Consider the following 26,684-nt stretch of genomic DNA (forward strand, 5'->3'; position numbering starts at 1 on the left):
ACCTCAGAGCAGGTCAGAAAAAGACCCCAGTAGAACAGAGCTGCTGAGCTGCTGATCTGTGGCTGCTCCACTTCCTCTTGAGTGGAGAGGAGTCCTTAATTCACTCTACTCCCAGGGCCCAGGCAGTGCTGTTTCTTACTGAGAAGTTGACCCAGAAGTTGCTTCTGAAGGAAGTCACACCAGCAACAGTTGCAGAGGAGGCATTTTGTGGTAGAAGGACGCTCTGAGAACTTGATCTTTGCAAATTCCATTATGGAATGATCTGAGCCGTAATATCCCAGACTAATACACAGATTTCGACTCACTTATCCACAGGACTGAAACTACAAATTTCGCTTTTCACTATGAATAAGTAATACATATATTTTGCAGCAGTGGGGGACCTCTGCCTGTGGGTCTGAATTGGCCCACCAGGGCTCCCCGTGTGGTCCATGAGGTTGTCTTCTACAAGCCACATTCATTTAGCCTTACCCTTGACATCAGATATGGCAGGTGAAGACAGGTTTGGGCTGAAAGGGGGCTTGTGGGCACCACCAATCACCATATTTACATGTGAACTTTCATGTAGGGTTTTTCTGTTGTTGTTTTGAGACTGCAGATTAGCACAGAAATGTGGCAAGGGGGGCCATTTTGGCTATGGGGCAGGGAGAGCTGGCAAACCATAAAAATCTAAAGACAAATAAAGAAGAGCCCTGCTAGATCAAGCCAATGGCACACCTAGTTTAAGGTGCTGGTTTTAACCTTTAAAGCCCTATATGGCCTAGGACCCTCATACCTTGGTCCGGAGAGTCCGAGGTATACCAGTATACCTCGGTCCAGTATACCTGAAGGAGCATCTCCACCCCCATCGTTCTACCCGGACACTGAGATCCAGCGCCGAGGGCCTTCTGGCGGTTCCCTCACTGCGAGAAGCCAAGTTACAGGGAACCAGGCAGAGGGCCTTCTCGGTAGTGGCGCCTTCCCTGTGGAACACCCTCCCACCAGATGTCAAAGAGAACAACTACCAGACTTTTAGAAGACATCTGAAGGCAGCCCTGTTTAGGGAAGCTTTTAATGTTTGATGTATTAGTGGATTTTAATATTTTTTTGGGAAGCCGCCCAGAGTGGCTGGGGAAGCCCAGCCAGATGGGCGGGGTACAAATAATAAATTATTATTATTATTATTATTATTATTATTATTATTATTATTATTATACCAACGGGACCGCCTCTCCTGGTATGTCCCACGGAGGACCTTACGGTCTTCAAATAAAAACATCTTGGAGGTCCCAGGCCACAGGGAGGTTAGGCTGACCTCAACCAGAGCCAGGGCTTTTTGGGCTGTGGCCCCGATCTGGTGGAACGCTTTGTCACAGGAGACTAGGGCCCTGCGGGACTTGACATCTTTCCGCAGGGCCTGCAAGACGGAGCTGTTCCACCAGCCAAGGCACAGCCTGACCCCCTCCTTTGGTAATCCTCATAGCACTCTCGCCCAATGGTTGCCATTAATTTGATTTTGAATTGATTTAGAATGAATTGATTTTAGAATGTATTTCAATTAATTGTGATGTTATGTGTTATTTTACTGTTGTTAGCCGCTCTGAGCCCGGCTTCAGCTGGGGAGGGCGGGATATAAATAAAATTATTATTATTATTATTATTATTATTATTATTAGTCATCATAGAACCGCGGAGTTGGAAGGGACCCGAGGGTCATCTAGTCCAACCCTCTGCAGCGTAGGAATCCTTCACCCAATGTGGGGCTCGAACCCATAACTCTGAGATTAAGAGTCTCATGCTCTACTGAGTGAGTCGTCAGGTTAGGTGCAGCATCCTGTTCTCACTGTGGCCAACCAGATAGATGCAGGACTTGAGCACAGGAGCACCCAACGCAGTTCTATGATGACATCATAGTGCTACGTCTGACATCACAATGCCCTTACAGAGGCTGTGATGAGAAAGCCATGTGGGCTGAGGTGCTGTGGCCTCCAATGACCATCCCTCCTGCAGCTTCTATGTTTCATCCAAACTTGCCTCTTCTGAATGGGTACAGGGGGCAGCCCTTTCCCTCCTGTCCTTTGACATTCCTGCCCACCTCACCTCCTCATTCAGTTCACGTCTCCCTTATTATTTTGATTTGCTGCCATATCTGCATTGCAGGGGTAATGGGGAGGTGGTTCTTGGGGTACCTTTCGAGTCTACGTTTTTGTGGCTCTGTAACAGGTACCTCGTGCTTTCAATTACCGCTGTGTTCCCTCCTAGACTGGCCTCTCTACAACATTACAAAGGTGATGAGGCCTCATGTCAAGGCTTGAAGGATTGGCTTCAACTACTCCCCTCCCTCCCCGTGAGCTCTTGAACCATGGACTGAGCTGGGTCTCTCACACCTCATTATCCACATCCCTCCTTAGGCCTCCACATCACCCTGCAGGCAGATGTTCTGTGCTGAATATGATTAGGACTCACCTGCTCTCCACAGCTAGCTGATGTGATCAGATCCCTCCAGGGAGGTCATCTATCAATGTATTAGCCATCCTACCCACTATAATAATCTCTCTCTCTCTTACACTCACGTACATACAATAGATTCCCAAAGCCCATAAATGAATATGCACTGCACACTTAAAGCACTATGATATGCACTGGCCGTGGCTTCCCTCAAAGGATTCTGAGAGCTGTAGTATGTTAAGGGCGCTGAAAGTTGTCAGGAGGCTCCATTTCCCCCACAGAGCCACAATTCCCAAAACACTTTGACTTGCCAATCCCTTTCCCCAGGGAACTGTGAGAAGTGTAACTCTGTGAGGGGATCAGGGGTCTTGTTATGTACTGAGTTGAATAGAATCCAAAGGGCAGCAGTCTGATTGGTCCTAGAACAATAGGATCCAGAATGCAGCAGTCTGATTGGTCTGCAGGAGCCACCCCCTCCAACTCCAGGTGGAAGTGAATCAAAACCCTGATTGGCCTACAGGAGAATCCCATAATTAGCCAATCACATGGGGCCCATTATATAAATAATGTATATAAAGCAGACATTTTGGGGGAACTTCCATTCCTCACCACTATGAGCTGAATAAAGAGCATGAAATCCACACTCGATTCCGAGTATATTTCAGGTCTCCTAACAGCTTTTGGCACCCTTAACAAACTACATTTCCCAGGATTCTTTGGGGGAAGCTAGGACTGCTGAAAGTGGTAGGCTACTGCTTTAAATGTATCGTGCAGATCCAGATCTCTATTAAACCTTAAGCTTTCTGGGGGGAAAGGACCTGACCTTCTCCCTGCTGAAGTTAGATTCAATGCACCTTATATTGCATAATATCAACACAACTGCACAAACATATATTTCACTGTCTGTTTATAGGGCCCTGTCCTTCATTTTGGAAGCTTTGTCTTCTAAATCTCTGCCCTTCAGCTGGAAGGGACTGTGCTGGGTGAGGGATTGTTTGCTAAACAGCTCTGTGAGGGGAACAGGGACAGGGTAGTCTTTGCCTAGGCTGGTTCTCATAATCTTTGCACATGCTGGTGTTTGTGAAATGGTTTTCTGGGAAATGCTCTGGTTCCTGAGAAGCCTATTGGGGAACCGGAAATCAGAAGTTCAGTAACAGAGAGCAAGCTTCCCTCAATTGCATCTCCATTAGACATCTCTACCAATGTGCAGAACTGTGGAGTGTGTCTGGGGGTCTCTTCAGCAGACTGCAGGGGTTCCACAATCGTGGGGTTTATCTCAAAGGCAAAATGCCCATGGGAGGGATCATAAGGAAATGAAAAAGCCCAGATGCTGGGTCAGGGCAAAGGTCAATCTAATTGAGCATCCTGGTCAACTAGATTTCCCCATGGAAAACTCACAAAAAGTATGTGAGCACATCATTGCTCTTCTTGCCTATCTCTAGCAGTGGAGGCAGAGCATAGCCATAGTCTCATGTAGTCTTTGATAGCCCCATCTTCCATGACAAATGTGTCTGTTCCTCTTATGAAGGCATCTGAAGTGGTGGCCATCCTTTTGGATTAAGGCCGGGTTCTGAGGCTGCTTAGGCAAACAGCAGCAAGGGATGGAACATTCAGGACAGAAACATGGCAAGTCGGTGTCATGGGCCTCCTTCAAATTGTTGGGGAGGGGGAGCAGTTTTTCACAAAACCCACCAAAGATGAACTCATGGGTCTCCTGTCAGCTCAACTGATGAGGACCTAAGTCACACGGGGAACCTATGAGACTCTAGAGAGTAACTGAACATCCAAAATTTGCCCCACAATCCTCTGCAATTTGCAGAGCTTACTGGTAGAATCATAGAATCATAGAATCTTAGAGCTGAAAGAGACCCAAAGCATAGCTGTCAACTTTTCCCTTTTCTTGCGAGGAATCCTATTTGGAATAAGGGAATTTCCCTTTAAAAAGGGGGAAAGTTGACAGACCAGATCAAAGGGTGATCTGGTCCAACCCCCTCATAGAATCATAGAATCATAGAATCATAGAGTTGGAAGAGACCACAAGGGCCATCGAGTCCAACCCCCTGCCAAGCAGGAAACACCATCAGAGCACTCCTGACATATGGTTGTCAAGCCTCAATGCAGGAATCTCAGCTAAAGCATCCATGACAGATGGCCATTCAACCACTATTTAAAAACCTCTAAGGAAGAAGACCATAAAGAAGGCTGATCGCTGAAGAATTGATGTTTTTGAATTCTGGTGCTGGAGGAGACTCTTGAGAGTCCCATGGACTGCAAGAAGATCAAACCTCTCCATTCTGAAGGAAATCAGCCCTGAGTGCTCACTGAGGCTCCAAGACTGAGGCTCCAAGACTTTGGCCACCTCATGAGAAGAGAAGACTCCCTGGAAAAGACCCTGATGTTGGGAAAGATGGAGGGCACAAGGAGAAGGGGACGACAGAGGACGAGATGGCTGGACAGTGCTCTCGAAGCTACCAGCATGAGTTTGACCAAACTGCGGGAGGCAGTGGAAGACAGGAGTGCCTGGCGTGCTCTGGTCCATGGGGTCACGAAGAGTCGGACACGACTAAACGACTAAACAACAACAACAGCAAGGAAGAAGAGTCCACCACCTCTCATGGGAGCCTGTTCTACTGCTGAACAGCTCTGACTGTCAGAAAGTCTTTCCGAATGTTTAGTCGGAATCTCCTTTCTTGTAACTTTGCACCTGCTTTGCATCCAGAAGGTGCCAGGTTCAATCCCCACCTTCTCCAGATGATGCCCCCTGCCTGAAATCCCGGAGAGCCTCTGCCAATCAGTGTGGGCAGCAATGAGCTAAGTGGACCAATGTTCTGACAGCTTCCGATACAGGATAGCATGCCAGGTGCTTCGGGGTGCCTTAGTGCTCAGCAGACCACGTGGAATTAGGAAAAGGTTCCCTGTAGTGCAAACAGCCTGTGGAAATTTTCCAGCAAATTTGCAGGGAGAGAAATTGGGAGAAAGCTTTTTTTTTCTCTCCCAGAGGGAGGATAACCCTCCATCAATTTCACGATGGTGCAGCTGGCAGGAGCACATCTTAAGAACTTAAGAGCATAAGAAGAGGCCGCTGGATCAGGCCACTGTCCATCTAGTCTGCCGTTCTCACGTTGGCCAACCAGTTGCCCCAATGGGAATCCCACAATCAGGATTCAAACACAAGAGCCGTCTTCCCTCCTGTGGTTTCCAGCAACTAGTATTCAGAATCACCTTAGAGACCAACGGTAGAGACAGAACATTGCCATCATGGCAAGGAGCCATCACTAGCCCTCTCCTCCATAAATCTGCCTAATCCTCTTCTAAAGCCATCTAAGTTGGTGGCCATTACTGTCCCCCGTGGGACCAAATTCCATAGTTTCCATAGCTCATTTCCTTTTTTCCCTAAACATGTTTTGAATGGCACTCTGGCCACCATTCTTCATCCTCCACCGAGTCTAGCAACGTAAGAAGAAAGTTAGGTCCATCACAAAATAAATGAAGGGAGGAAAAAGAAAAGGTCGGGAGAATGAATGTCTTCTGATAGATTTCAGCTCAGCCCTGGTTCCCTGAAAGTAGGAAGTGTGAAAGCTGGCGCTATACATCATGGAAATGCAGTTCTGTGACAGCAGAGGCGGAAAAGCAAAACTCTGGGGGAAATGAAGGAGGCTTTCTGCGTCTGCATCCATATGAGAGCTATGCAGACCAGAACATGCCATGTAGGGAAGACTCTGTAGGACTTTGGAAGTCTTCCATTGGAGCTTGGGGAGTTCGGGAAGCATCGAGAGAAACTTTGGCACTATGTCTTGGAAGGAACATTCTGCATGGCAAGCTATGCATGATGGTGATGAAGTTAAGAGTCCCATATAAAGAAGTTATTCTTTGGTGTACATTTCTTGAGATTCAGGATGTCTAATAATAATAATAATAATAATAATAATAATAATAATAATAATAATAATAATTTATTTATACCCCGCCCATCTGGCTGGGCTTCCCCAGCCACTCTGGGCGGCTTCTAACAAAATACAGTAATGCATCAAACATTAAAAGCTTCCCTAAACAGGAGTGCCTTCAGATGTTTTCTAAAAGTCTGGTAGTTGTTCTTCTCTTTGACATCTGGTGGGAGGGCGTTCCACAGGGGGGGTGCCACCACTGAGAAGGCCCTCTGCCTGGTTCCCTGTAACTTGGCTTCTCACAGTGAGGGAACCGCCAGAAGGCCCTCGGCTCTGGACCTCAGTGTCTGGGTAGAACGATGGGGGTGGAGAACCCCCTTCCCTTCCCCACCAAGAAATTAACCCCTTAGGGAAGGGTTAGGGTTATTTAAGGGTGAAGGTCACGTCACACAGTCCAATTATTAGATGTGCTGTTGAACCACATTCTCACCCTGCATTTAAGGCACTGTGAAGAGTCCTGGCATTCCCCAAAGTATTCTGGGAACTGCCGTTCATTAAGGTGGCAAGAGCTGTGAAGAGATGCCCTGTCCCCCTCACAGAACTACAATTCACAGAGTTCCCTGTGAAGTGGCATTGACTGTTAAACTGCTCTGGGAATTGTAGTTCTTGGAGGGGAATAGGGATCTCCTAAAAATCACCAGCGCCCTTTAAGAATCTACAGCTCACAGGAGTCTTTTGTTGGGGACACGCCGTGACAGTTCAAAGCTTCAAATGCATGATGTGAATATGGGCCTGCTGGATTTGAAATGCTCATCCACAAATGCAATGTGCGAATAAGTCCAACAGGTATTTTCAAGACGAGCACATCTCCTGCTTAGCCGAAAAGCAGGGTTGGCTGCAAATTCCAAAGGAGTGCACTGAGCAGCAAAGTACATTTCCCCACTGCGCACCTTGCAATTTTTTCTCTCCCTGCAGCATCTTTTCAATGTAGAATAGCTGTGGGTGTGTGGACAGCTGTGGCTGAGGGTGTGTGAGCATGGGAAGGCCATGCGTGTGCTGGCGCGTGCTGGCTCGGGGTAGTGGGAGAGAGAGCAGCCGTCTGCTCGGCGCTGAGTTTCAGGTTGTTTTGACACCAAGAGTCTTCGTGAAAGTGCAGCATGGTGTTGTTGTTGCTGGTGGCGCAGAACGTGCGAGGTGTCCTGGTCAGCTGGAAGGCAGGTGTATGGACTCTAGTGAAGGTCTTCAGCTGGATTGAGTTTGGTAAGGAAGCACACCATCCCTTTGGGGGAAATAAAGTGAAAATTGAGCGTGCCAGGGGGTGATGCTATGGGTGCATGCAAGGGCTGTCCATGTGTATCACTGATGAGCATGTGGGGAGATTGTGGTCCATCTCCTCTGCTGTGACGTCCACTCCGTGTGAGCAATGGGGCAGTTATCGCAAAGAAGAGGAAGTTCTGAGCCCATTGGGGCAGGTTCAGCCACAGCGGGCCATATAGGGAGAGCATTATGGATCAGAGGCTATTTGGGAGTGGGCGGGTGCATTTTTCAAAGGAGGGGGGGATCACGAGCCATGCCTCAGCAGGGGGGAAGTTTAGCACATGGGGTTGCGCTGATGAAGCCTGCCACGAGTGATGTCCCAGGTGTGTGGGAAGGCACTGGGTATGTGTCACTGGAGGGGTGTCATATGGTGGGGAGGGCCACGTGGGGGTTGGCTGCTGCTGCTGTCCTGGTTTTTTTTTTATCTCTCTCTCTCTCTCCCTCTGGCAATTTGTTAGTGATGCCTGTTTTTCTTTTTCTCCCTCCTGTCTCTCCCTCTCTCTCCCTCTGTGTGTGTGCATGTCTTTCTCTCCCTCCCTCTCTGCCTCTCTCTTGCTCTCTCCCTCTGCACTGGGCTCCCATCCCCCTCCCTTCACAGACCCTCCTCCTCCTCCTCCTCTTCGTCTCAGCTTGGCGCCTGGTCCTGGCGTGGCTGCCGAACAGTCCCGGTCGATCCTTTCCGAACTAAATGCCTGTGTGACAGAATCTCCACCTTCGCCATCTTAGCCCAGCTGAGTGCCGAAATGGTAAGTGTGCCTCACCGGCTGTGCGGCATCCAAAGGAATGAAGTCTTGGCATTTGTGTGTGTGTGTGTGTGTGTGTGTGTGTGTGTGTGTGTGTGTGCCGAGAAGGAGGCGGGGAGAGAGAGAGAAAGAGAGAGAGAGAGAAGCAAAGGAAATGGTCCAGCGGATGACATTTCAGTGTGACAAGCAGTGCCGTGCAAGGCTGGGTGTGCGCACTCGCGTGTGAGTCTCCGTCTGGGTGTGCATGGCAAGGATATTGCATGTGTGTTTGCTTGTGCATGTGTGTGTGTGTGCGCGCGCGCACATTGCAATAAGCATCACCGTTGTCAGAAAGCGACTGACATGTGTCTTTGAGAATCTGTGACCTAAATAACAACAATAAAATATCTGGTTCAAGATCATTGCAGCATTGAAATGTCACCATTGTCTTTCGCTGCCTGAAAACATCCTTCTTCTTTTTTCCCCTCCATCAGTGCTGGCTACTGGGTACCCCTAACTGACCCCCTTCCCCACTTATGTCACCTGCAGTTTTCGGCCGGTTGCCTGGACTATTAGAGAGAGGTGGGAGAGGATTGGTGAGAGAGTGAGTGGATGGGATGTGGAGCGAGGAGATCTGTGACTTTGGATGCTTCTGAATCCCAGGCCTTCCACTATGGATTCATATAGTATTGTTGGTCGATCCTTTTCAGGAATCTTCCTGGCACCTTTTGCTCTTTCCCCGGCTCCTCAAACCCTCCGGGACGCCTCTCGGGGACATTCTTTTGTGATTTCGGAGCGTCACGGCAGCTTTGTCTCCAGTTACTTTGATGCCTTCTTAGCAGCGCCTCAAAATGGGGTCAAAAGGGTGTATTGGCGCTTGTCAAAGGATTTGCCTCGCATGCTGTTGCACAAGTAAAGAGGGAGAAGGTAGATGGTGGCTTCTTTGTTATCAAAACTAGGCTGTCGTGGAGGAGGACCGCCTGGTCAGGGCATGAATTATTGGCGTTTATGAGTTTTGCTTGGACTTTGTAAAACAGGAGAGCAAGGGAAGATGCCTTTATTTGATTTGTTTTCTCTCAGGTCCACACCCCTTTTTGCAGTGTTTCAGTTGACTTTCACCCTGTTCCGGGTCCCTAGGTGAACTGCTCCCATCTAGGACCAATCCCACGATGCTCTCGGTGACCATCATCTTGAGCTTCAGGTCTTGCGAGGCCCGTTGGGCCGTTCTCTCCTTCCTCCTCCCTCACTTTGTGAAGAGCGGCTCATCGCGGGAGAGGGAGGGGAGAATCTAAAAGGTAGTGAGGAGAGATGGGGGCGAGGGGAGGAGAGGGGGCACTGGGGAAGGCAGGTTTCCCGAGATGAAGGCTTGGTTTATTATTAGAAACACTAATGTATTTGGTCCACTAGTTGCCATGGAAACATCTGCACTGAAGTGGCTTTAAAGATACAGTGTTGTCTGTGCCTGCCTGAGTCCATGGCAGGCCCAAAGCCTAACCCCTTCCCAAAAGTCCGGGCCTTGCATTGTGGGATTAAAGTGCTCTAGGAATTTAAGTTTTGAGGACAGCAGCATTTCTCGTGGTGTGTCTGTGCAGGAAACAATGGCGACCATGTTGCTTTCCCCCCACCCACAGTTTTTGCTCTGTAGCCAGGTGAGAAAAGTGAAAATGCTCTCCCTCTCCTTAACTCAGCCTTTCTCAACCTGTGGGGCCCCAGATGTTGTTGAACTAAAACTCCCATCACCCCTAGCTAGCAAGGCCAGAGCTCAGGGATGATGGGAGTTGTAGTCCAACAACATCTGGGGACCCACAGGTTGAGAACGGCTGCCTTAACTGCTCCTCTCTATTTTTTCTCTCTGCTTGAATGGGTAGATAGCAACTGTAAGAGCAATAAGGCATCAGAGTCTTGCATGCTACTCTCCCCCCCCCACTGTGAGAATATTGAAAACTTTCGCTTTTTGATTAACCACAAACCCTACTTGGTCTCAACTGTGGCCTGTTAAAACAAGCAAACGTCCAATTAAGGTTTATGAAACTGGCTTGCATCAACAAACCAAAGTTCAAGGTCTGAATGTAACCCTAAACTGTGGCCAGTCAGTAAAAAAACCCCCTCATAAATTGGATGTTGCCAAAGGTTTGGAGGCCCTTGAAAAGTTTTGTGCTGTTTGGTGGGATTTTATCTTATATACAACAAATTGAGCCACCTAGAACTTCCTCTGCACAGTGCAGTGTGAAATTTGGCTTTCCTGATGCTCTTAAGTACTTAATATTATGTATCTTCTGGCTACACTGGGCTGCTTTTCAGTGCTTCTATTATTCTTGTTGTATTGATTTGAATAAGAGAAAACAAACCATAGTTGAACTAAAGTTCAGGGTTGGGATGTAACACTAAACTGTGGTCAAACCCTATTGGAAGTGAAAGCTTCTTATCTCCTTGTGGCTGTGTTTAAGAAGGAGAAAGTAGGCAGAACACATGAGCTAAGACTCACTGTAACTTGTTTCCATAGTCTATTCTTATATCTGAATGCAGTCAAGAACTCCTCTTTCAGTACATCTTAGAACAGCATCTATTCCCATTTCAGAAGTTTTAGTTCAGCACAGGACCTCACAAATTCTCCCAGATCCATACCATCTGTTCTCCCTTTGGTCATCCGCTTCACTTACCCACTTTACCCAAAACAACTAAGCACATCTCAAAGGTGGGCATATAGAGAGTCTCTTGACCAAAGAACAGCATCCCATTAGGAATCACACTGAGAAGTCCCTGGAGAAGGTTATCTTTCTCTAATGCAAGTGCGGGATTGATTCACACATTACATATTTTATAGGTATTCTCCTAAAACAGTTATTGGAAGTTCAAACTTGCAAACGTTGCATGGGAACAGGAAGTATGCGCAAGTTTTGTTGGCAGTCATGTCCATCACATGTGTTCATACATAGATGCTCTTTCTTGGGAAGAGTGGATTGCCACATGTCAGGGGTACTTTAGTTGTGATTCCTGTATTACAGGGGATTAAACTTGGGGAGTCTACAATAATCTACAATTATGTGATTCTGTGAGTGTGACCCTGTTGTTCTTGCTTGATCTCTTAGCAGCTTTTGATTCCCTCAACCAGGGCATCTTGACAGACTGTCTCTGTGGCTTGGAACTGGGGGCCACCATAGTTCTGTGGTTCTGCTCCTACATTCAGGGTCAGTTCAAGGGAGAGTGTTGGATCAGTGTAGCTAGACACCCTGGCTGTTAATAATAATAATAATAATATAATAATAATAATTTATTATTTATGCCCCGCCCATCTGGCTGAGTTTCCCCAGCCACTCTGGGTGGCTTCCAATCAAGTGTTAAAAACATTACAGCATTAAATATTAAAAACTTCCCTAAACAGGGCTGCCTTCAGATGTCTTTTAAAGATAAGATAGCTGCTTATTTCCTTCACATCTGAAGGGAGGGTGTTCCACAGGGTGGGCGCCACTACCGAGAAGGCCCTCTGTCTGGTTCCTTGTAACTTCACTTCTCGCAGTGAGGTAACTGTCAGGAGGCCCTTGGCGCTGGATCTCAGTGTCCGGGCTGAACGATGGGGGTGGAGACGCTCCTTCAGGTATACAGGACGGAGGCTGTTTAGGGCTTTAAAGTTCAGCACTGACACTTTGAATTGTGCTTGGAAATGTACTGGGAGCCAATGCAGATCTCTCAGGACAGGTGCTATGTGGTCTCGGCGGCCACTCCCAGTCACTAGTTTAGCTGCTGCATTCTGGATTAATTGCAGTTTCTGGTTCACCTTCAAAGGTAGCCCCACGTAGAGCTCATTGCAGTAGTCCAAGCGGGAGATAACTAGAGCATGCACCACTCCGGCGAGACAGTCTGCGGGCAGGTAGGGTCTCAGCCTGTGTACCAGGTGGAGCTGATAGACAGCCACCCTGGACACAGAATTGACCTGCGCCCCATGGACAGCTGTGAGTCCAAAATGACTCCCAGACTGCACACCTGGTCCTTCAGAGGCACAGTTACCCCATTCAGGACCAGGGAGTCCCCCACTCCCTGTCCCTCAAAAACAGTACTTCTGCCTTGTCAGGATTCAACCTCAATCTGTTAGCCGCCATCCATCCTCAAACTGCCTCCAGGCACTCACACAGGACCTTCACCACCTTCACTGGTGTTGAGTTGCGTGATGCCTCAGAGTTCCATTCTGTCTCCAGCACTGCATATGTAGCCATTGGGTGTGACCATTAGGAAATTGAGATTGTGATGTCATTCATATGCTTTGGGAACCCCCACTCCATCTCTCTGTTATACCTGAAACAGATGTGGACATCCAACGTGGTGTCTGGACACAGTAGTGGGATTTTTGCGGGTCAAAAAGTTGAAGCTGAATTTCAACTGCTTGGAGGCTCTGTGGGTGCTTTGTTCCTGGGATCGGGTATTCTGTCAGTTGTGCTCTCCCTTAAGTAACAGGTATATATAGTCTGGGTGTGTTCCTTGTACCAGCCGTGGAGGCAGCGATGGCCACAAACTTGGATGGCTTTCAAAGAGGATTGGACAAATTCATGGAGGTGGAGAGGACTCTCAATGGCTACTAGCCATGATGGCTAGGCTCTGCTTCCATGATCAAAGGCAGTAATGCTTCTCAGTAGCAGTTGCTCGAAGCCACGAGAAAAGAGAGGACTATTGTGTTTGAATCCTGCCTGTGGGTTTCCCACAGACATCTGATTGATCCCTGTGCTGGTAAGCTCAAAACTTGGCTACTGTAAATGTGGGGCTGCCCTTACAGTTGCTCTCAAAGTTGCAGCTTGTGCAAAAAGGAAGCATTTACGTTCCTAAACGGGGTAGCCTCCCTTGAAGTCTAACACCTTCACTGAAACAGCAGCGCCAGCTGTCCATTAGCTTCCAGACCAAGTTCAAGGTCTTGTTGTTTAAAAGCCCTAAATAGCTTGGGACCTGGTTATATGAAGAAATGCCTTCAACCAGTTCTTAAGGTCCTATTGATCGTGCTGCAGGCTGTGGAAGCCCAGCCCAGGGGCAAGACCCTTCTATGTTGTGGAATCCAGTTTATGGAACCACCTCGCCCTGGAAATAAGGCAGGCACCTACCTTGTTGAGTTTTCAGTGAGTCCTGAAAATACATTACACACCAACCCTGAATGTTGGGTATTCCTGATACTGTGCCTTTTTATGGATTGGTTTTAATTTGCACTTATTGCCATCTGTTTTAAATTTGTTTCTTGGATTGCCTTTTATGGCTGTCAACTACCACAGGGTTGATATGGGAGACGGTGTAGAAATATTTTAATAATGCATACATTCATTGGGGAGGTAGCATTGCTTGTGGATCTCAATTGCTTGTGGCGTTTTGAGGAGACTGGCAGATACAGTAGGTTCCGTGTCAAAACACGAGTGATTTCTGGCTATTTTGGACAAGTATGTGTGTGCCTTCCTTGATGAGTTTGGCTATCAAACCAATTTTTTAAAAAAGGGGGAGGGTTATTTTTATTTTCATTTTATTTGGGGGAGTCAAATAATGGCCAGATCTTTTTGTCGGCCAGTTTTGCAGCAACAGAACAGCAATTAAGACACTTTAATATTCACAAAGTGAGCTCCATTATTAAAAACAATGCAAGTTAATTTGCTGTTAGGAACGAGGGACCTAATTTAATGGAACTAATAACTCTGTGCGAGCATGAGAGCAAGGCATTCAGTATTCTAGTCCTCATTCATTTGCTCTTTGGGCTTGATAGTAAGCATATTGTATCCAGTTGCATTTTTGTTTTTAAGGGGTGTCCCATTTCCCACAAAACAATGCACTATATAGAGAAAATTCAATATTTCAGCTGTTTCCTCCTCTGGCTAGCCATTTCCTGCCAACCCATTGCCCCATTGCTCTACCATCTCCAACCACAGTGCTTGAAATGCAACTTAGAATCATAGAATCATAGAGTTGGAAGAGACCACACGGGCCATCGAGTCTAACCCCCTGCCAAGCAGGAAACACCATCAGAGCACTCCTGACATATGGATGTCAAGCCTCTGCTTAAAGACCTCCAAAGAAGGAGACTCCACCATACTCCTTGGCAGCAAATTCCACTGTCGAACAGCTCTTACTGTCAGGAAGTTCTTCCGAATGTTTAGGTGGAATCTTCTTTCTTGTAGTTTGAATCCATTGCTCCGTGTCCGCTTCTCTGGAGCAGCAGAAAACAACCTTTCTCCCTCCTCTATGTGACATCCTTTTATATATTTGAACATGGCTATCATATCACCCCTTAACCTCCTCTTCTCCAGGCTAAACATGCCCAGCTCCCTTAGCCGTTCCTCATAAAGCACCGTTTCCAGGCCTTTGACCATTTTGGTTGCCCTCCTCTGGACACGTTCCAGTTTGTCAGTGTCCTTCTTGAACTGTGGTGCCCAGAACTGGACACAGTACTCCAGGTGAGGTCTGACCAGAGCAGAATACAGTGGCACTATTACTTCCCTTGATCTTGACTCAAGCCATTACTTTACTGTACATTCAGAGCCCTCCTTGTACCTTATCTAGAGATGTTTGTCAGTGTTAGGCTCCCTCTTAACTGGTTCTTAACAGTTTTGTGGTCAGGCCACAAAACTGGCTTCACAAAATACTGGCTTCGCCGGTAATGGGTTTTACAGAATTTCTTCCAAAGACAAAATCTGTGCTGGGTCACTTCATCACAAGTCAGGAGCAAAGTCTGCCCCATTCTGTTTCCGTGTGGATTTTTAAAGAAAAATCCCCATATCCTTTACAGTTTTGTGTATATACAGAGGTTTTTGAGGTGAAAAAACCCACTTGTTAGGTTGTCCAAAGCAGTGCTTTTTTTCTTTTTTAAAAAATGTTTAAAGGTACTACTCTCATTTTGACTCAAGAAAATTACCATTTTATAGTTCAAATCGGGAGAAATAAATACAGTAAATGAACAAAAGTATAAAGATTCACAAAATGTTTAGGGGTATGCGTACCCCTGCATCCCCCCAGAAAAAAGCACTGGGCCAAAGTATTCCCAGCTAACCAAGAATGGCAAACTACTGCATGGAGCTCCCATTACCACAGATGTTGAAATCAATATAGGAAGTCCTCCCTGGTAGCTATTCACAGAATCATTTGTTGTTGTTGTTGTTGTTTAGTCGTATCTGACTCTTCGTGACCCCATGGACCAGAGCACGCCCGGCACTCCTGTCTTCCACTGCCTCCCGCAGTTTGGTCAAACTTATATGGTCAAACTCATAACTTCATAGCTTCGAGAACACTGTCGAACCATCTCGTCCTCTGTCATCCACTTCTCCTTGTGCCCTCCATCTTTCCCAACACCAGGGTCATTTCTAGGGAGTCTTCTCTTCTCATGAGGTGGCCAAAGTCTTGGAGCCTCAGCTTCAGGATCTGTCCTTCCAGTGAGCACTCAGGGCTGATTTCCTTCAGAATGGAGAGGTTTGATCTTCTTGCAGTCCATGGGACTCTCAAGAGTCTCCTCCAGCACCAGAATTCAAAAGCATCAATTCTTCAGTGATCAGCCTTCTTTATGGTCCAGCTCTCACTTCCATACATCACTACTGGGAAAACCATAGCTTTAACTAGACGGACCGTTGTTGGCAAGGTGATGTCTCTGCTTTTTAAGATGCTGTCTAGGTTTGTCATTGCTTTCCTCCCAAGAAGCAGGCATCTTTTAATTTTGTGACTGCTGTCACCATCTGCAGTGATCATGGAGCCCAAGAAAGTAAAATCTCTCACGGCCTCCATTTCTTCCCCTTCTATTTGCATAGAATTGTAGGATATCTAGTCCAGTCCCCTGCAATGCAGAAATCTTTTGCCCAGCTTGGTACTTGGACCCATAACCCTGAGATTAAAAGCCTCATGCTCTACCAACTGAGCTATTCCTCCTCATTATTGTTATTCAGAGTATTTGTACCCTGCTCCTCAGCCAAAAAAGTTCTCTGAGTAACTTACATACAATCAATAAAAGCAAGACAGTTCCTGCCTGCGGGCTTACGATCTGAAAAACCACAACACACAAGGGGAAAGGGACGGGGTAAATAAATAAAATAAAATAAAACTCAGGCACCAGTTCTTAAACAGTTGTTCTTATGATGACCATCTTGCACCCTTCAGGGGTAGGGGTTGCCAGAACAAGCTGGCCTTTCAGCAGAGCTGAACAGTAAGCACTGCTTTCCATCTCTCCCAATGGTGGAACAGGTCTTGGTCATATTAGATATTTTACGTCTTTTTTAAAAAAAGTGTGTTTTTTATTATTTTTCCAATATATCCCCAAATAATAGCCACATTATAGCAATAACAGGGACGGGTGGTGCTATGGGTTAAACCACAGAGCCTAGAACTTGTCAATCAGAAGGTCAGCGGTTCAAATGCCCCGACAGGGTGAGCTCCCGTTGCTCGGTTCCTGCTCCTGCCAACATAGCAGTTTGAAAGCACAAAGTGCAAGTAGATAAATAGGTACCGCTCTGGTGGGAAGGTAAGCGGCATTTCCGTGCGCTGCTCTGGTTCGCCAGAAGCGGCTTAGTCATGCTGGCCACATGACCCGGAAGCTGTACGCCGGCTCCCTTGGCCAATAAAGCGAGATGAGCGCCGCAACCCTAGAGTAGTCCACGACTGGACCTAATGTTCAGGGGTCCCTTTACCTATAGCAATAACAATTATTTTATGTAATTTTACATATTTTTTGTTCCATTTCCTCTTAGAGCGTTGCCACACAAACTATACAAAATGTATGTAAATATGTACATTTCCCTGTAAGAGTGGTTCCACCTCATCAAGACCCATCGCTCCGAGCAGGTGATTTCAACACTCATGGCACTGTCGGGAGCCCTCTGTACTAGCTAGTTCCTCTTAGGATGCTGAAACTGCCCTCCTCTTTCTTTGGTTATCTATAGTTTATCAAGGTTTTTACAGTACTGCAATAAAACAGCGCAGTTCCTTCGTCCCACCTAGCTCCCTTGTCTCCATCTGCTTTCATACCCTTTTTAGTTACAGCACTTTCATTTTATTTATTTAATAATCGCCTACCACACACATCCCAAGGTGATGAGTGCAAAATGCAATAAGAGACAGCTAAAAAAAAAGGCATTTTAAAACAATACAGAAAATAGCAGCAGATAAAAAAACCCAGAATGCCAAGTAGACACCCACGATAGAGACCTAGTCATCCAGAGAAGAAGGCTTGTTGGAACGAAAAATGTCTCCAGCTGTTCCCAGGAAGTGGGCGCATGTATTATCTCAAATGCTGTTCCACAGAACAGGGCAGCCAGACTAAAAGGCCTGCTCCATATTGCCGTGGAAAGGGCTTCGAAGACCTTTGCAACTTGTAGGAGAAGATGACCCATAGACAGAGGTGATGTACTGAGTATATAGGGAATAAGATGGTCTCTCGAGTACATTTCTGATGTTCAGTTGTTGTGTTATGCAGAGCTTAGGTTCACATGCTCAGATAAAGATTAGGGGAAATGCTGTGTTGGGGTCCCATTTTAACAACTGTTAAGTTAGACAAGTTTCCATTTCTGCATTGTGCCACCTGCTTCTTCTAGCTGCGGGTACGGCTCAGTTCCAGAGTTCTGGAAATGTGCTCCAAAATCCCTTAGAAGCTTGACTTTTCATGTAGTTTGTGGAGCAGAATTATGGAGCAGGAGGTCTTGTATCCAATTTCCCATGCTTGGTGCGACCAAGCCTTTCCAGTGCTAGAGAAGTTCTCATTTTGAAATGAGACCGGTAGCTTTCAGACCGCCTTGTATGAAAAGTCATAAGAGAGAGGGAATCTGGCAATGCACAGAACATGGGATGAGCTTATACCCTGGTTCCCATATTGGAGGGGGCAGGTTGAATCAGGTATGTCTGCTTCAGAATCATGGCATGATGCATTCATCCTCCATCTTATGTAAGGTGGTTGGATCTGTACTTGGTCAAGGTTGCCATCATGGAGCAGAGATCTGAGTCCTGTCTTTCCTAGTTCAGACAACACTCTGCAAGCCACCTCCCATTGGTTTAACAGTACTTGAAAGACTTCGTTGGAAATTTGTTTGGGATTCTTAACAACAACAGCAACAATATTACCTTGGCAGTTGTAATGATGTCAAGCAGATCCATTATACAGTGGTACCTTGGGATGCGAACCAGATCCGTTCCGGAGCCTCATTTGCACCCCGAAGCGAATGTAACCCGTGTTCGCGCATCTGCGCGTGCGCGAGTCATGTTTTGGCGCTTCTGCGCATGCGTGTGATGTCATTTTGATGGTCTGCGCATGCGCACGCGGCGAAACCAGGAAGTAAGGCACTCCGTTACTTCTGGGTCGCCGCGGAGCGCACCCCGAATTTGCCTAACCCGAAGCGTATTCATCCCGAGGTATGACTGTACTGGACCAATGTGGGGATTTGTTTATTTCTTGGAGAAGTTGTATGATTGCTATGAAAGCCCTCGTCGCTCCAGTTTATTTAACACATTGTAAGAGCTGCATAGTAATAAATAGCTTTTAGAGTAATAAGAGTATTTTGCACAATGTCATTTATTACAAACTGTGGTTTTTAAAAAATCAATCATTTTGGGTTGGAGCTTGGATTCTTGTTATTATTTTTTTTATAAAAATAGAATGCTAGGTCAGTATAAGTGTGGATAATATTCAGAACAGGCCCTGAAAAAGCTCAATATTTTGTTTTAAAATTACATTATTCAGAAAAAAAGGACAATGCAATTGTTGTAGATACCACTGTGCAAAACCCTCTAGCAGAATCCAGGGATTTTCCAGATTCATTGCTCAGAATATTTGGCAACCGCAGAAACTCTGCAGCAGCCTTCGCTAAGCTGGTACCCTCCAGGTATCTTGGGCTACAACTCACATCACTCCCAGCCCTAGAACTTGATTGGCAAAGGCTGCTCTACAGAATGTCTCAGATAATTTCCTGCCCGAAATTGGATGGACACCCAGATGCAAGGCACCATCCTTGTCTTTCATCGAGACACAAATCAGCGAGATAGACATTTCCATTCTTCACCCCTTGACTGGCTAGCACAACAGTTTCCAGATCTAGCTCCTGATGGAAACTAAATCAAATAGGATGTGGGTTTGGGATAACCGCAGACAACAGAACTACAAGGGCGACTTCAGAAACCTAACCTTCCAGAGTCTCTAAATATTACTGCAGCCCAGCATTCATTTTCTAAGTGCAGTTGTGCCAAATAAGCAAAACTCCAAGGGACAGCTCCAAGGTTTACTGCCAGTGTCCTCAGCTGATATTTCATCTGCCATCAAAACGATCTTCTTCTTCTGTATTGTCGCTGCGGTCTCCATGAGTCAAAGTTTACTATTTGTTATAAAGCATGGGGAACAGGTGAAAGTTGTGTTGCGATTGCAATAGATCACCTGGCTGGTGATTCAAGCTGGCCGAAGAAGCACTTCAGAAGGGAAGAGGGTGGGAATCATGTATTTGACCTGTTACCACTTATCATGATGGGTGAGCTTATGATATACCATATTTCTCTCTCCATAAGACACACCTGACCATAAGACGCACCTAGTTTTTAGAGGGGGAATGCAAGAAAAAAAAATTATTTAAAGGGAGCACTGAGCAGAGCCTGTATGTATCCCAGGCTATGCTCAGTGCTCCCTTTCACAAGCTGTGTGGAGCATGTGTACGGTGCTTGTAGGCTTTTCCCCAAGGAGGGAGAGGGCAGCCCATCACATCGATGTGTGGCATTTTAGTGTATTTTTGGTCTCTGTGGAAGCCACCCAGAGTGGCTGGGGAAACCCAGCCAGATGGGCGGGGTACAAATAATAAATTATTATTATTATTATTATTATTATTATTATTATTATTATTATTATTATTATCCCTCCTCGGGGAAAAGCCCCCAAGAGCCACACACACACTCCGCGTGGCTCTTTAAAGGGAGCGCGGCTCTTGGGGGCATTTCCGGGGGGTGGGGGAAGGGACTGAGGGGCTAAGCCAGAAGCTAGAACAGCAAGAGCTGTGCAGTGAATCCTCTCGCTGTTCTGGTGTAGCCGCATGAAGCCTCCTCAGGGCAGCGGGATGAAGGCTCCCCGTGCCCTGAAGAGGCTTCACACGGCTAAGCCAGAAGCTAGAACAGCCAGAGGGAGCGCTGCACAGCGATCCCTCTCATTGTTCTGGCTTCTGGGATAGCTGCACAGCCTGCATTCACCCCATAAGACGCACACACATTTCCCCTTACTTTTTAGGAGGGAAAAAGTGTGTCTTATAGAGCAAAAAATATGGTAAGTCGGGGACAGGGAGTCTGTGGTCCTCCAGATTTTGTTGAACTACATCTCCCATCATCCCTAGCCATTGGCCATGCTGGTTGGAGTTGATGGGAGGTGGAGGCCCACAGCATCTAGGCTCCCCACTCTTTGTGTAAGTAAGTTTTTAAGATCATTCTTAGAGAATTCTTGGGGAAAGAGTCGGGCTGCCTCTGAGCTTATCCTCATGAGAGATGGAGGCGGAGAGGCCTGTAAGGATTGGGTGAAATGTCCTCTTCAGAAGAGGAAACATCTTGAATTGCTTCAGAGCATGCTCACACCTGTCCATTGCTGCTAGAGAGACTGGAAAATGTATTGTTAAATCTATTTAACAGATTGAGCTGGGGGAGATTGGGAATGCCGTTTCCTAGGCTCTGGAGCAGTAATAGATACTTCTAGCATTAGTGTCTGTCTGCATTTTAACGAGAAACTACCTAATTGGCCCCACACCTGATGTCATACAATGTGATTACACCTTATGTGCATTTAGCTTGTGCAGTTACAACATTGCAAGGTTGAAGGCTGGTTGGCTGAAGCCGCACAAATTAAATGTACACAAAGTTTCCCTGGTGTGAAAAGAGCTTACTAGGCATAGCCCATCTCTGGGATGGTAGAGAAGCTCATGCCATGATAAATTTGTTAGACTTTTCAGTGCCACAAGACTATTTTCAAAAAATGAAAGTCCAGACAGAAAAGGTGCTGGTTGGGCTTTCTATTGAAAAGCTGTTGAGCTTTATTTATTTATTTTGGGGGACAAATTCATAATTCACAAAAAATAGAAGTTTTGGAGTTATTTTCAAAGGAAATAGCCAAAAATGACACTGTCAACATGGATTGCCATACACCCAGCTATCCCATAAAGGTAAAGGTAAAGGGACCCCTGGCCATTAGGTCCAGTCGTGGCCGACTCTGGGGTTGCAGTGCTCATCTCGCTTTATTGGCCAAGGGAGCTGCCGTACAGCTTCCGGGTCATGTGGCCAGCATGACTAAGCCGCTTCTGGTGAACCAAAGCAGAGCATGGAAACGCCGGTTACCTTCCCGCCGGAGTGGTACCTATTTATCTACTTGCACTTTGACGTGCTTTCGAACTGCTAGGTTGGCAGGAGCAGGGACCAAGCAACGGGAGCTCACCCCGTCGTGAGGATTCGAACTGCCGATCTTCTGATTGGCAAGTCCTAGGCTCTGTGGTTTAACCCACAGTGCCACCCGTGTCCCTTAGCTATCCCATAGATTTTTGAAATTTCCACCCAGATTGACCCAGATTGACCAGTTGGTCAACCAAAGACCTGAACTGGTATAAGACAGCTTCCTGCTTTCCAGAGGGATCACTGTGCTGCAGCAAAAGTACTCAAAGATGCTGGACATATCCAGAATAGTGCAGTCAGAAACAGTGTCTGGGTGGAAATAGCTATCCCATACGAACTGGTCGATCTGGAGTAGAGGCATTGGAGAGAAGCCTCTGACATGGTTCTCTGGCTATCTTTGAACCATGCCTTTTAGATACCTGTCCTTAGCGTCTCTGCACAGATCCTAGAACACCTGGCAACAGAGAAATGTCAGCTTGCAATAGTGGTGACAGCTAAGGGGTACAAAATCAGGATGCTTCTCAAATGCATGCATCTGTGCCTACCTTGCAATTCATGAGTTTCACCTGGAATTTTTTGCTAGGTCAGTGCATTTAAAGCTGCAGCCATAGGGACCTATTTGTTAATTTCAGTTTCTTCAATTGTTTTCATTCCTCCAGTCCTAAATTTAGTTCTTCACATTTCCACAACAATTTGCGACTTGTTTATTTTTAAATCCTCAGGGAAATTTGTAAGCTTTCTAGTGCAAATTTCTCCTAATATACACATTCTCACACATTTTTTTGCAAATATATACATTTTCCTTAAAATAATGCATTTCTTTATGTTTTTATTTGTGTGTGTTGTGGCATCATCATGCATTTTTAATACACACTTTTCCCTAGCATACACATTTTGGGAAGACACTGTTTAGCTGAAGAACTGCGTTGCAAAATCCGCAAAAGTGCTGATTTTGAAGGATAGTGGCATTTTGTGTTGGTCCAGGAACTGCAGGTTAGGTAGCTTTCCATTAAAATGCCTAATAATAATAATAATAATAATAATAATAATAATAATAATAATAGCAGCTGCACAGTCAGGACTGGTCTGCATCATACACTTAAAGCACACCCAACACACATACAAAGCACATGGCCACCTGAAGAATCCTGGGAATTGTAGTTTGTTAAGGGTCCTAGGAAATTGTAGTTCTGTCTGTGGAAACTACAGTTCTCAAGACTCTTTGTCTAAATCACATGCTTTAAATGTGCACTGAATGTGCTTTGCACACAAAGCCCAGATCTGCTCTCAGTGCTCTTAAATTGCCAGCTCCCTCGTCCCTTTTCTTCCAGGACCGATCAGGTGACCACACATACTGCCTTCTCCACCTTTTTGCAGAGAGCTCCTGCTTTACTCTACGCTTCCCTCTGCATTGATTAATGCAACCCAGTAGTAATTAGCTGACTAGGCTGTCAGCTTGTCAGACCACATTGATTTCATTCAGGCCTTGTTAACTTTTCCTCCCTCTGGCAATTTCACCCCAGCAGCCACCTTTGCTCGTGACAATTTGGCAGCAAGTCTGCAATCCGAAAGAGGTGGGAAGCGGAGCTTGGTTCCCTTTGAAAGTGGCTTCTGGGTGGAAGAATGGGAAGAGAAGCAGTAGGAAGCCTTAGTAGATGTGGGACCCTAGCAGAAGGACAGGTGGGGTGATGGACCACTTATCCTGGGTACATTCTTGGCATGGGCACCGTGAGAATGTTCAGGGAGGCAGGAGAGGATATATTGTTTATTAATATCCTTCCTAACTTGCACTAGCAAGCTCCTTTACTTAGCAGAGTTTGTATCCCCCTTTTACATGCACAGCAGATAGCTGGTTGCAGGCTTGTGTAAGCCTTTCACCAGGGCATAGCTGTCAACTTTTCCCTTTTCTTGTGAGGAATCCTATTCGGAATAAGGGAATTTCCCTTAAAAAGGGGGGAAAGTTGACAGCTATGCACCAGGGGTCAGCAAACTTTTTCATTTTTTTTATATGATATTTATTAAGTTTTCAAAGGGAAAAAAATTAAATAAGTAAAAAGAATAGAAAAAAGACAAAAAGAAAAATACAAAATACAGAAAAAAGATAAAAAACATTTAAAAAGAAAACACATCAATCTTTCCATGTCATATATTCATATCCTTGCTTCCCTGACCTCCTCACACCTCCCTTTTTTGTATTCCAATTTAGTTAGTTGATTCAGCAATTTCTTTCCCTCTTTGTTTTTATCTTAATCCTTTAACTTAATATAATATAACTTTAAGTTCTCACCTGTTAATAATCCATTTTTCATACACCTTTAAAACATTACTGCTTAAACCACTTAACTTCATTCTGACATCATTCTAACATTCATTAATCTTACAATATTTCTGTAAATAGTCTTTAAATTTCTTCCAATCTTCTTCCACCGACTGGTCAGCAAACTTTTTCAGCAGGGGCCCAGTCCACTGTCCCTCAGACCCTGCGGGGGGGCCCGGACTATATTTTGAAGAAAAAAAATGAACAAATTCCTATGCCCCACAAATAACTCAGAGATGCATTTTAAATAAAAGCACACATTCTACTCATGTAAAAACACCAGGCAGGCCCCACAGATAACCCAGAGATGCATTTTAAATAAAAGGACACATTCTACTCATGTAAAAACACATGGATTTAGAAGGCGATTGGGCCAGATCCAGCCCCCGGGCCTTGGTTTGCCTACCCATGCCTTTCACTATTAAGTTCCTGGTAAGTTCCCTTATATCCCTCTAAAAAGAATAAACATGCCACAATCTTGTTTAAAGTGTATAAAAGAAGTTTACTTACATCAGGCAGAGCACAGTGTGGATCCCTTAAGGCAGACTTAGTTACAAAGTATATACGTGGATCTATATCCCATAGGGGGATAATCCCAGTGTCGTCTGTTGGCTGAAAGTGTACATTCCCCTTTTACATGCACAAGAGATAGCTGGTTGCAGGCTTGTGTAAGCCTTTCACCAGGGGTCAGCAAACTTTTTCAGCAGGGGGCCAGTCCACCGTTTGGCTGAAGGCCAACAGAGCATTTCTAGCTAAAAAGCTGCTCCAACGACGGAGGAAGTCAGAGAGAGAGAGTGTGCAGCATGCCTTGTCCTTTTGTTACCTGGACAGGTAAGGTCACACCCTCCTCTAGTCACATGCAAAGGAAGGATGTTCCAAGCAGGAGGAAACAGGAAGTTTTTGACTGGCTGGACCAAACATTCCCCCGCATGTCCACTCTAGGAAAACAAGGAATGGTGTGCTTGACTTCTCTCAGTGGATTACATCCCACAGACACAGGCATGGATGAAACGATGTGGGAGTAGCAATTGCAAACATTAGCGAACAGCTTTGGAGGTGGTAGGATTAAGGGATGCTTTGGGTTCATCCCAAAGGCATTTTAGGAGGGGCTCAGTATTCGTGGCAAGACTGTATTTCAAATTTTTCCACACCGTCCTTTAGTTCAGAATTCCCAAACTACTCTTCTCCAAACCCCTCACACACTCATTTGGCCACCAAGAACACAGAATTTGGCCACTTGTGGAAGATGTCAGAGGGAAATGTAACGGTAAAGGTACTCCTGACCATTAGGTCCAGTCGTGGACAACTCTGGGGTTGCGGCGCTCATCTCACTCTGTAGGCCGAGGGAGATGGCGTTTGTCCGCAGACAGCTTCCAAGTCATGTGGCCAGCATGACTAAGTCGCTTCTGGCGAACCAGAGCAGTGCACGGAAATGCCGTTTACCTTCCCGCCGGAGTGGTACCTATTGATCTACTTGCACTTTGACGTGCTTTCGAACTGCTAGGTGGGCAGGAGCAGGGACTGAGCAATGGGAGCTTACCCCGTTGTGGGGATTCGAACCGCCAACCTTCTGATCGGCAAGTCCTAGGCTCTGTGGTTTAGACCACAGCACCACCTGCGTCCCTATCAGTGGGAAATGTAGCCACTTCTAACTTCCCGATTTCAGAGTCCAGCCCCTGCTAAATTCTCTTCTTTTGCAGTTCAAACCTCCTTCCAGGGACGCTCCTCTTCCTGAAGCTGCCCACTCCGCTTGGCATTTTCCAACCTGGCTTGGTTGTGGCACAAAATCATAATCATAAAGGGCAAGCGTACGGTCTGTTGTTTGAATAACATTCCGCGCTTTATTGACAGCTGGCGCCCAACAAGGATGACATTTCTCTCAGGATCAACACAAGCTGGGATCTCTTTCTTTTCCTGGCATGATCTTTCTCCCTCACCCCTTCTCTCCCCCACCCCCTCTCACACACACCAGATGATGCCTCAGCCAACTCAGCCAACACGCAGTCAGTCCTATTTGGTTAGGTTCTCCAGGAATGGCTTTACAGTGCCCTGAATAAATTATCAGGCTAAGCAACAAAAAACAGAGCAATCATGAATGTGGATGGGTGAATCACTCTATTTCCAGTTTATCACCTGTGTGTTCTTCCATAAGTCCATTTTCATTTGTTTCTGCATTAACCTGAGATTAAAAACAAACCACACATCTCAGTGTGTATTTTTAAGTGTATTTTCTCTCAAAATTCACATTGGTTGGTTTGTTGCAATTATATGCCACGTTTTCTTCCAAGGAGCTGGAGGTCGTGTGCGTGGTTCTTTTCTGTCCTCATTTAATCCTCACAACAACTTTGTGAGGTAGGTTAGGTTGAGAGGGAGTGACTGGCCCAAGGCCACCCAGTGAGCTTCATGGCTTAGTGGGGATTCGAACCCTGGTCTCCCATGCCCTGTTCCAACCCTCTAGTCACTACACCACCCTGGCTATTTAGAAATAAAATATTTTGAAATATTTCAAAATACTTTCCTATTCTCTGAAAATGGGTTTATGTGAAGTTAACATACCTTCCCGCTGGAGCAGTACCTATTTATCTACTTTATCTATTTATCTACTATTTATCTATTTATCTACTTGCACTTTGAAGTTATTTTCTTGCAATATAGTAATAATAATAATAATAATTTATTTGT

The 26,684-nt window shown here is 45.9% G+C and overlaps 1 protein-coding gene across 9 annotated transcripts in view; it reads left to right on the forward strand.

Annotated features, from left to right (window-relative positions):
• Window positions 1–26,684, forward strand: part of ADGRB1 (adhesion G protein-coupled receptor B1) — a 385,256-nt gene that overhangs the window by 266,274 nt on the left and 92,298 nt on the right. For all 9 annotated transcript variants that reach the window (XM_081204321.1, XM_081204325.1, XM_081204320.1 and 6 more), the window contains exon 18: window positions 8,227–8,374. In XM_081204321.1, the coding sequence (XP_081060447.1) occupies window positions 8,227–8,374 (148 nt within the window). The remainder of the gene's footprint in view (window positions 1–8,226; window positions 8,375–26,684) is intronic.

The sequence above is a fragment of the Podarcis bocagei genome (assembly GCF_964188305.1).
Source record: "Podarcis bocagei genome assembly, chromosome: 8".
NCBI classification, from domain to species: domain Eukaryota; kingdom Metazoa; phylum Chordata; class Lepidosauria; order Squamata; family Lacertidae; genus Podarcis; species Podarcis bocagei.